General features: G+C 57.6%; 1 protein-coding gene across 1 annotated transcript in view; it reads left to right on the plus strand.

Annotated features, from left to right (window-relative positions):
* The window catches only part of VOLCADRAFT_100720 (uncharacterized protein), a gene marked incomplete at both ends in the record, with an annotated part of 11606 nt that extends 4902 nt beyond the window's left edge, over positions 1–6704 (plus strand). Inside the window, 7 exons of the mRNA XM_002959242.1 lie at positions 32–387; positions 430–502; positions 605–736; positions 1034–1075; positions 1166–1261; positions 1305–1379; positions 1552–6704. Of these exons, the coding sequence (XP_002959288.1) occupies positions 32–387; positions 430–502; positions 605–736; positions 1034–1075; positions 1166–1261; positions 1305–1379; positions 1552–6704 (5927 nt within the window). The remainder of the gene's footprint in view (positions 1–31; positions 388–429; positions 503–604; positions 737–1033; positions 1076–1165; positions 1262–1304; positions 1380–1551) is intronic.
* Positions 6705–11282: the final 4578 nt, after the last annotated feature.

Below are 11282 nucleotides of genomic sequence, written 5' to 3' on the forward strand. Positions count from 1 at the left end.
CTACTTGCCCGTGCATGCCCCCCTCCTACAGCCCGACGAGTTCCCGAAGCTGCGCTGGCGCGCCTGGACCCTGGCGATGTGCCGCGCGTCAACCATCTGGGCGACCCTCTGCCGTCGCCCACTTTCCTGGAGGGACAGCTTCTGGGCCGCGGTCGCATCATCCAGCAGTTGCTCATCATGTACCTGGCAGACCGACCGCCGGACGTCTTCCCACGTGCTGTAAAGACTCACGGCATTGGGGTCGTAAATCCTGACCCGAATATGCTGCGAGCACAACTGCCGGCGCGGGCGTCCGACCTGGCCGGCGCTATCACGGTTGTGTGTGTCGACCAGGTTCGCAACCGGGCGGAGCTGCTGGAACGCGTGCGAAAGGCGCCAGGTCTACAGGTGCGAGGACAGGTCATCGTCGCCTGGGTCCGTTTCTTGCAGCACAACGACGAGGAGGAGCTGGCTGTTGATGAGGATGCTCTGCAGGAGTACGAACGCATGGGCTGTGCTGCAGGTGTGCCGGACGAAATCTTGCAGGCTGCCCTTGCGCCGACTGATCCGGAGGTGGCGAACGTTCTCCGCACCACCTTCCTGCACGATCGCACGGGTGCGGCAGGTGTGCGGCAGTTCCAGGACGTGGTGGAAGCGGCTGTTCGTGATGGCAATCTTGCCGATGCAACTGCGGCACCTGACATGGATCCTGCGGGACCGGTGCAACCTACGCTGGCGGATCCGACCCTGGATGCAGGTGTGTTATTTTGTTGCTGTGTTTGGTACGATCTGTTGTGTAATCTCTGCTTTCGTGTTGCCCTCACACTGCACCTCCTGCATCGGACAGCCGCTACCGCCACTGTCACGTGCATCGAAAGAATGCTCCTCTTGTGCTGACAAATCTCGATGCACAGCCTGACCTGCCGGATAGGCTGGACTCTTGCAGCACACTCGCCTGTCCCGCTGGTGATGTGTTCTACTACTCCCCCGTGTATGTTATTGAGTGCAGGGCAACTTGCCGATGCAACTGCGGCGCCTGACGTGGATCCTGCAGGACCGGTGCAACCTACGCTGGCGGATCTGACCCCGAATGCAGGTGTGTTCTTTTGTTACTGTGCTTCGTGCAATCTGTTGTGTACTCTCTGCTTTCGTGTTGCCCTCACACTGCACCTCCTGCATCAAACAGCCGCTACCGCCACTCCTCTTGTGCTGACGAATCTCGATGCACAGCTTTACCTGCCGGATAGCCTAAACTCCTGCATCCCGCTCGCCTGTCCCGCTGGTGATGTGTTTTACTATTCCCCCGTGTGCGTTATTGAGTGCAGGGCAAGACCCCGGACCGGGGCCATTCACTGCCATCCTGCGTGGACCTGTTGACCAGCCAGTTGAAGATGCACCAGGTGCGTGCATTCTCTTGCTTGGCTGAGCATAGGGCTAACGCATCTTCGCTCGTTTGGAACGCGTTCGAGACGATTCGATTTCGCTTTTGTCCGGCCTATGCACACACCATGCTGCATTTACCGCCGTTGCATCCTTACCCAGCTCTTGCGCATCCGTTGTCTGCTCGTGCAGTCGATCCGGCAGCTGCCACTCTGGACGAGCTGGAGCTCATCCTGCCACAGCCGTCAAATGTTGGCGATGATGGCAGTGAAATCGACCGCTTCCCGGGCCGAGTGGAGGACCTTCTGACTGGCCGTGCACGGCTTGCGTTTGCAGCTGGTGGCCGTGACAGCCACGTGCTGGATGACCGTCATCCCGCCATCCTCACCCTCTGCTTCCCCCAGTCCTTCCCGTACGGCTTTTCTGATCAGCGTCCCCGCGGCATGTCTTTTCCGGCGTATTGTCGCCACCTGCTGCACCGTGTGCCGCGTACACAATTCGGCGGCAATCTCATGCTGCTGGCACGCATGTACGACATCTGCGTGCGCCACGAAAGCATGGCACAAGTGGGCATTACCATGAACATGCGGCCGCATCTTGGCGAGCCAGCAGCGCGTGTGCCGCGTGATATCATCCGTGCTATGGGCACCATACTGGCGCTGCCGTATCGGCACTCACAGCGGCGGCAGCTGCTTGCGCAGCAATCGCCGCTAGTTAAGGCGCTGGTGGAGGGCGCCCGCCTCAGTACTCTGCGCCTCGACCTCACAGACGTGTATTACAACGGTGCCCGATCCAAGATGCGTGCAGCCGCCCTCACCATTGGCTGGCCCCCGCTGTTCTTCACCATAAACCCGGCAGATATGCATGCAGCCTGTGCAGTCGTGGCCTCCGGACAGGTGTTGGACTTCGACGATGACGGACGACCGCAACATATCCCGAGCACGGTGGAGAAGTGGCGGCGTGTGAAGGATGACCCATACAGTTGCGCTGCCCTGCTGGTGGCCACCAAGGAGGTTCTGGTGGAGGAGCTCTTCGGCTTCGCGCCGGGCGCCATGCAGCAGACGAATCCGCGCTGCTTCTGCGGGCTCACGTTTGAGGTGGCAGTCAAGGTGGAGCAGAGCGGTCGCCTCGCCCTGCACATCCACGGTGTTGCACATGTGGCCACGTTCGCAGTCGAGCGGCTTCAGGCGCTATTCAGTGGGCCCAACTGCCGAGCGCTGGCCCTGGCATACACTCTGTGCGCCATGTGGTATCCCTCGCCGTACTATGACCCTTTCGTCCACGGTCCAGAACACTACGTCATGGACATGACCGTCAAAGAGGCCCAGCAGCATGGCCGTGCACCTCCGCCCGTGGACAAGTCCTGCCCGCCTGCAGCGTACGATTTTGGCAGGCTCGCCGGCTGTGCAGGTGGCGGACTCCCGCCGCCTTCCCGGCACGCTGCTTGCCGTGCACACCACGCGGCCGTCGTTTGCAGCACGCTTACTCATACACATAACGACACGTGCAAGCGACACGGCTGCCGTGGCACGGATGATAGCTGTGGCATGGCGTTCCCTCGTGTCCTGCGCAGCGCCTTTCAGTGGATTGGCACCGGTGGCCTCTTCCTTCTGCCGCGATTGGGCCCGAACATTGTACCGCACGTGCCAGCTGCAGCACTGGCATTTGGGTGCAACCAGCTGTTTACTCTGGCGTGCGAGGTGGATCGCGTCTACACGGCAGAGGCAGCAGCGCAACTGGCCCGCCCTGAAGAGCAACAGGGGGACTGTGCGCTACTGCAGCCTGCTGCTGACCGCGCCCGCGACTCTGCCTACTACAGCACGAAGTACACTGGCAAGAGCATCAACGACAGCCAGGCGCAGCTGACATGCAACGCTCTTACCCGAGTGCAGGATTTTCTGCTAGCTGGAAGGATGCCGAATCCGGGTGCCAGTGGGCCCACTGCGTTTGGCAACATGTGTGCCACCGTGCATCGCATGACCGCTTCCATTACGGCTGGTATGGCGCTTGTCGCCATGAAGCTGGACGGTCATTCCACCTTCGAGGCGACATTCGAGTGCGCATACCTGCAGGTAGACGCGTTCACAGCGCTATCTGCGGGCGCTGAGCAATCTCCTGAGGCGGCGACCACAGCGGCGGTACTGGTGGAGGCTGAGGAGCAGGAGGGCTATACGGTAACCAACGCCGTGCAGAGCTACGTGCTGCGTGGGGAAGAACTCAACGGCCTGGATTGCAGCGTGTACAACATCTCCTCCAACTATGAGGTCCGACATGTGCCGCCAGCTCAGCACCCGCACCGAGCACGATTGGGCCTACAGATCCCGGTGGCAGTTCGACGCCGTAAGCGCACTACCCCGGCCACACCCATAACCGCCCCTGTGCCTGCCCCTGTGCCTCTGCTGACTGCAGCCCCGGCCCCTCCCCCTGAGCCACCTGCTCCTACAGCTGCAGCGACACTCGACCAGCCAACGTCTCAGACAGCCACGGAGCTGCCCCGCCTGGTGGCCTTCCACGGCACGCATCCGCTCTACAGAACACATGTCCATGTCTGCCTGCCGCGGCCGCGTTACGTACAGCTTGGAGGCTCTCTTCCCCGCCGGCCCCGCCCTGGCACCTCTGCTGCGGGCATGGCGCAGTACTACGCGTTTGTCCTGGGCACTTTCAAGGCTCACCGGGGTCAGCCCATCCCCACCGGGCTGACTGTAAAGGAAGCCTACGACGCCTGGTGGGCAGAGCTGGGCACTACCGAGGCAGGTCGCTCGTACCAGGCGTATGTATCGGTGCTGCTGGACAACATCGAAGAGGACCACGCTGGGAAAGCCCGCCGTCAGGCGGAGTACAACCAACGGCGCCGCCAGCAGCGTGCAGCAGCGGCAGCAGCCGCGCTGCCTGAAGGTGACAGCACGAGCGCTTCGGATGGAGATGCCCATGACGGCATCCGCGGGCATCTCAGGCCTGATCCTGAAACACAGCCGCCTGCCGAGGACCAGCTGGAGCACTTCGTGTACATCCCAGGTCAGGAGTATCCGACGGCTGGCACCGACCTCGCCGCCGTCGCTCTTACGGACCTGTTTGACTGCACCAACGCTGCTGGCATGTATGCCTATGATGCAGCACGACGCTGCCGAGCCCCGACCTTAGCGGACGGCCATGGTGCAGGCAGCGATCGTTTCAGCCGTCGGATCACACCAGCGGACCTGCCCCTCCTGACTGAAGCAACAAAGCGTCTGAAGCGGTATCTCGTTGCAGCAGCAGCCGGCACTGTTGAGGCAGATGGGGGCGCCCACGCGGGACTGACGGCCACACCTGAGATGGATACCCCTCATGTCGAGCTGCACCGCCCCACCAGCGGACCCCTGGTCGCCATCGTGCGCATGCCTGGCACTCCTGAGCGGACTGAACAGGTTCGCATGCCCATCTATGTGCACCTCCCCCAGCCACCCAGCATCGACGACACCATCGAGCTGTTCACACTTGCCCCCCACCAGGCCGTGCCCTTCATGCTCATGGCTCGGTACTTCGATCGCCATGATGAGCCCAACCCTGGCGACCCACTGCAGATGCTTGTGGAGGGCAAGCCCGGTACCGGAAAGAGCCAGTTCGTACAAGCGCTCCTGTGGTACACCTTCCAGCATGGCTGCCCGCACTGGGCGGCCACCTGCGCCTACTCATGGGCTGCTGCAACTGCCTTCAGCACGCCGGTACATCGCAGCCTCTCTACCCACGCCATGTTCGCCCTATCTGCTGGCAGCAACCGAGCGGACAGCGTCAGGAAAGGCAGCGCAGCCAGCCTACAGGTGCATCGTAATGTCGGCGATGGTGCGCTCATCATTGACGAGATTGGCATGAACAGCCTGGACCACCTGGGTGCGTGCAACCAGTCCTGCACCCGTCACCTGTTACCGCCACCGCATCTCGCCGGCGACCACCCCGCCGCCACCATCTTCAGCGGCCGTCCCAGCGCCAACACTGGCGACGAGTTCCAGCACCCGAAGCCAGGTGGCCCGCCCCTCTACCGATACGCCGCTGCTGTGGAATGCAACCCCCAGTTCTCACCCTCTGTCCCAACCGCGCAATCTCTGCACGGAGAGGAGGCCAACGATGGCGACCCTAATGAGGCCGCCGCTGGATCTCAAGGCGGTCAGCAGCAACCTGAAGCAGCAGCACGCCGGCCCCGGGCCGTCCCCCAGACTCAGAGCTGCATACTTGAGGGCTTCCGGGTTTACCGATCCCTGGCTAAGACGGTCTTCTTGCTGGAGAAGCAGCAGCGCCAGGACAGCAGCCCCTCTGGTCGTCGCCTGACAGAGTACGCCTCTATGTTCGGCGGTGAGCCAGCCACCGAGCAGCGCATAGCCGAGATGGTCGATGACCTCAACAGCCGCGCCATCGTCGACTTGGCCGACCTGGCACACCTCGAGCCGCGCGTCGTGCTGCAGAGGAACGAACCACGCCACACACTCAACACCCGGCTCATCATGCTGGAGGCACAGCGCAAGAATCAGCGCCTTGTGGTGTGGAATGCGGACCACGTCCCTGTCCAGAGGCGCGGTGCTGCTGTGGAGCCGGCCCTGACACACGTGGAGAAAGCAGTTGCGATGCGGATCAAGGATCACGAGTTTGGCCACACCACCGCCGACACGTGGTACTACCATGGCGCCCGATACATCCTCCTTGATACGACTGCTGCCGATGCCGGGGCAAGCCACAACAACGAGGTGGAAGCCTGCGGCCTGCTTGAAGATGGCCGCGAGCCAGCAGATGACGGCCGTGGCCCCTACCGCCGGCTCAAGTACCTTCCAGCGGCCGTCATTGTGCGGCCTATAAGCGGCCACATCCCCGGCACCGTGCTGCAGGGCCTTGGAGACTACGCCAGCAGGGGTGGTGCCTTCATCCTGTCACCCCGGGCGTCTTGCATTGCCGAGGTGGAGATGCCTGCCGCCGGGTATGGCACCATCACAAAGCAGATCCGGCGCCTCAACGTGCCGCTCGGCGACCGCCAGGCGGTCACCGATTACTTCGTGCAAGGCCACAGCTTCAAAGACGAGTGCTGGCTGGTGGATCTCGCTGTCCCGCCCAACGGCATCAAGCGCGCCACCCTGTATGTGCTGCTGACCCGCTTCAAGACGCTGGACCACGTCCGTCTGCTCCGGCCGCTCTACACTACACCGCATGAGCGCAAGAGGATAATCAAGCAGTTCCTCAGCGCGACTAACCTTGAGCCGGACCTGGCCGCCAACCTGCGCCTGCTGAAGCAGGCAGCGCGCGACACGGAGCAGCGCTATACAGCCGATTTCCAGCATGCGCGACAGCTGGAAGCGCGCTGGACCGGCCCGGTCCAGGCCTAGTTGAGTTGAGTTGAGTTGAGTTGAGTTGAAACCGCGACCCGCCACTGTACGGCGTTAAATGACAGCGTCCGGAGTAAGGGGGACACTCCGGACGACACGCTCGCTCCCTACGGGCAGGAATGGGGAGCCGCCCACCAATATGTTGTCGCGTCACACGACTGTAGCACCGAACAAAACACGTGCGTACGGCAGACTTAGGGTTTTAAACCCTGCCTAACCTACCAAAAAGGGTGCTGGGAAAAGCAACCCGAATATCCCCTAGGCGACAGAACACCTAAGGTAAACCCAAAACCGAACTTACTTGGTCTTCTAGCCTGATTTTCGGCTTTACGGCTATGGAATGCAGGGTGGTCTAGGCGAAGTCCTGCAGGTAGCTGGAATGCTGACTAGACGGCACACGAACGGGCAAGTCGTAATACACAGCAAATAGCAACCCGCGAAAGGGGCCAAGATTCCCTCCAGGCAATCAATCAACAGCGATAAAGATTTACCTTACCAACTGAGTATGCCCGGCGTGAAGGATATGGGCGTTGAGCGGCCCACACAGGAGTTCGGCTGGTTAAGGGATGTTACTTATGCGGCTTGAAAGAAGGGAGGTCCGCACAGGGCTTGTTGTCTAGCTCAGAGAACTTTACAATGTTCCAATCATGAAAGATCTGATTAGGTAGTTCTGCTTAGAGCCGTAAAGCGACTTTTCCAAGCTCGCTGCCGGCTATAAATACCGAAGTCTCACTGTCGATCACAGGAGGCCCTCAAAAGATAAGCCTCGAGTACGACCACGACGTATAGTCCACAAATGACACCTTATAACCCGTGTGACAGAACATTCACACAAGAAATGAACAATTATCAAGTAAAGTACATAAACATACGCGAACGAGCGTACATTCTCGTCTCGTCCATAAGATCATCAGCGAAGTGTAAGATAAGAACCAAACACCTTACGCGATAATACACGAAATTCGCGTACTCACACCGATTATAACCTAAGACGATTATAAAAGACGGTAAAATGAACGTGACGCTAAAATGTCGTGACAGCTGTCGCGTCACACGACTGTAGCACCGAACAAAACACGTGCGTACGGCAGACTCCCCCCCCCAGCGGGCGAAGCCGAGATGGTGAATGCCCGTGGAAAGATCCATGTACGCACCTTCAAATCAAGTGCTCAGCTAAGCTGCTATCCTTCAAAATCACACGCTTGATAGCCGGATTTGTGAACACAATCAGCCAGATAAAAGACTGATACTCAGACTCAACAGAAGGACAACTCAACATCAACAAACAATCCTTACCCTGCAGACTGCGCAACCACTTCATGCGCGCTTCATCAGCACCCGATATGTGATCAACCGGAACTCTAGCGACCACAAAGCCCTTAACAGACTTAATCGCTGCTGGAATTGCCAAATCTAACAACGCGCCAGTGATTGATAACACTGCTGCATCTACGGATGTAAACTGCTTATCTACGCCATCGTAAAACTGAGGCGACAAGGGATCACTAAATTTTACCGGCTTCCCTTTTAACACGCGCGCGCCAGAAGACAACAAAGCGACACGCAAAGGATTTGAAACCTCGTAAGGCAGAATTACGTTATTAACCAAGCTCCAACGCAACGCTCCTCGCAACACGTCGACATGCGGCTGCGGTACGGACGGAAGTTGAAGACGTTGCTCGAATAATTGATTGGTGACCAAAGCTATCTTGAATACTGAGTGGTCTCCCGCCATAGCCAGATCCAGAGCCATCGGAACATCCGCGGCTGAATCCAAACTCCAGTGCTCCAGTTTCGATGCGGCTGCTGCAACCGCCGCTGCTCCCACCGCTCGCCTTGGGCGGGCAGACTTAGGTGCAAGCATATTGCGCAGCTGCACAACATCCACCAGCTCCAATTCGCCGTCCTGGTAAAGCACCTCGAAGAAATGCTTCCTGCCTCGTTTACCGGCATAGGTAGCGACACCGGTTCTCGCAGCACGACTGCCAGAGGGTCCGGAATTAGATCCAAATACTCGTGACCCTTGTAATTCGGCAAGATATTGCGGAGGAACAGGCTTAGTGCTGGATTTATTGGAATCACTACCAGAGTTAGCTAAAGATCGTGAGTTTATTTGTGCTACGGTGATGCCTTTAGAAAGACAATTAGGACACACCCAAGTGCCGTCAGGGATTTCTTTAAGAGGCGGTTTCAGGCAATAAGTATGCCAACCCGTCCCACAGCTATCACAAAGAAGCATCCATTCTTCCCCATCAGGCATTTTGCAAACCTCACAGGACAAATTAGCATGAGGTCGGGACAAGCGAGGATCGACAACCTCGTCTAAAATAGGCAAATGACAAGGTGCACAGTGCATAACATGCGTTTGCATAGTTTGACCGTCTTGACCTTGCAGAACAAATACGCCGCTGGGACGCACCTCACTAACGCGAAGTACGGCAGGTTGAACCTTATGATCTAACGCCGTGCGCGAACTAGTATTACGATAATAAACATAATCCCCTACGTAAAACCTACGCAACCTAGGATGGTTACCCCCACCACGCAAAGCGGCATATCGTAACGTATCCCTATGCTGGGCGATAAGTAAATTTTCCCCTGCAATACTCATGTTACGACGCATAGCCTCGCCCCGCTTAAGAAGAGCTTCCGAAGCCTCCTCCAGCGAATCAAAGGAGATGTACTCCTCAAAGCGCTGCTTCACCGCGGGTAGTATAGTGGGCTGAACTCCGTGGAGCAAACTGTATGGGCTGAAACCAGTAGACTGCTGCTTCGAACAGTTGTAACCACAACATGATGTAAGGCAGCTGCTGATCCCAGTTGGCACCTGCACTCCTCTGCTGAGACATGCGACGTAAAGCGCGCTTGCAAGTTTGAACCGCACGCTCGGCAAGTCCGTTAGCTTGTGGGTGACTCGGTGAGGTTTGACGATGGTCAATGAGGCAATCTATCAAAAGTTGTGAAAAAGGCCCCTTCCATTCGCTTCCCTGGTCCGAACAGACCTCAGCACAGGAACCATAGCGACCTAGCACATGATGTAAAAATGCAAATGCGGTGTGCTCTGCCTCCTTATCAGGCAAAGGAATGAAAACCGCGTATTTGGAGAAATGCTCAATACAAATCATGACGTACGTATTCCCAGCTGTGGTTTTGGCAAATGGACCACACAGATCAACTCCCCAACGATAGAACATCCCTTGAACAGGCAAAGGATTAAGAACAGGGGAAGGAGATGCAAATGAGGTGTTGACGCGGTCACAAGACTCGCAGTGCCGTACCACAGTGGAAACGTCGCGATGCATACCATGCCACCAGTGCTGGGTGAGCAAAAGTGCCAAAGTGCGACGAACGCCAAAATGTCCCGTCTCTTCGTGCGTGCGCTGAACAAGTGCAAGACGATCAGGCGGTTTAGGAACTAACCGACTGCGGAAATCACTGAATATGCGGTATAGATTGCCACCTAGCATGCGATAGTGCCTGGTGCGGCGAATTACCCGACGTTGCTCATCGAGCGAAATGTCAGGCATATGCGCGCCCGTGCGAATATACTGAATGCACATGTCGTCCTGCCAGATGTCAGGAAACCGTTCGCCTGAAACAGCGACGTCTTCCTGTTCAGCTTGAGTAGCGGCAGCAAAGACAAGTGGCCAAGAAGCTAATACTTCAGAGTTAGAAATGGGAAACGCAAGACCGTGAACGGTTGATTGATCAGGAGGTTGAGAAACCGAAGCTGCTGCTGCAATTTCATGCAACGAAACGTTACTCAAAACACGAATAATAGCAAGCATGCCACTAGTGCAAAATGCGTCAGGCGCAATGCCCAAGAGATAACGACGTGATTGCTCGTCTACCCCTGGTGCATAAGTGGCTCCAAGCTTATAGCCCATAGCACGTTCGCATTCAGACAAGGACAACGTGCCGTTATTGCCAGACAGAGAGTCATGGACGAGTCCCTGCAACGCCCGTACATTTGGACGACTCAAGCTAGGTGCAACACAGACCGGCTCACCTGGCTTATTGCACTGCAGATAGGGTCCCGACTCCGTGGACTGCACCATAGCGACGGTGCGGCCGGGTGCTAGGATACTCTGCAGTAACTGTTCCGACTCTGGGCGAATGACGGACGTAACCGCTGCAAGCTGACTGCTGCTAGCCAGATTCGTCCAGTGAACTGACATGCGATGCGCAAAAGATCCAAATCGGGCTGCATCGACTACAACCGGATCACCTAATGAAGAAACTAAGCGATTCTGAGCTGCCAGAGCGTTCAACCAAGTTGCTTGAGGCTGCTCGCAAACAAACATAAAAGCTGATGTGCGACGCTGAATGCGCTGCAAAATATGCAAGATATTTAAGACGTGATCAGTGACGCAGACGCCAGGCGCTAAAGAACCAGGCCCCTTGCCGACATCGTGCCAGCACCAACTGGCGAAAATAAACCACTGCGAACCATCACAAGCTCCTGCTGCAAGAAGAGCTCGCTCGTCCACCTTCTTAGGATCCAGTGGGAGATCCAACCATACACGTCGGTAAGCCTCGGGAGGAAACTGTCTGGGATATTCTGCGCTGAGACAATCC

Source organism: Volvox carteri (assembly GCF_000143455.1).
Source record: "Volvox carteri f. nagariensis unplaced genomic scaffold VOLCAscaffold_144, whole genome shotgun sequence".
NCBI lineage: Eukaryota > Viridiplantae > Chlorophyta > Chlorophyceae > Chlamydomonadales > Volvocaceae > Volvox > Volvox carteri.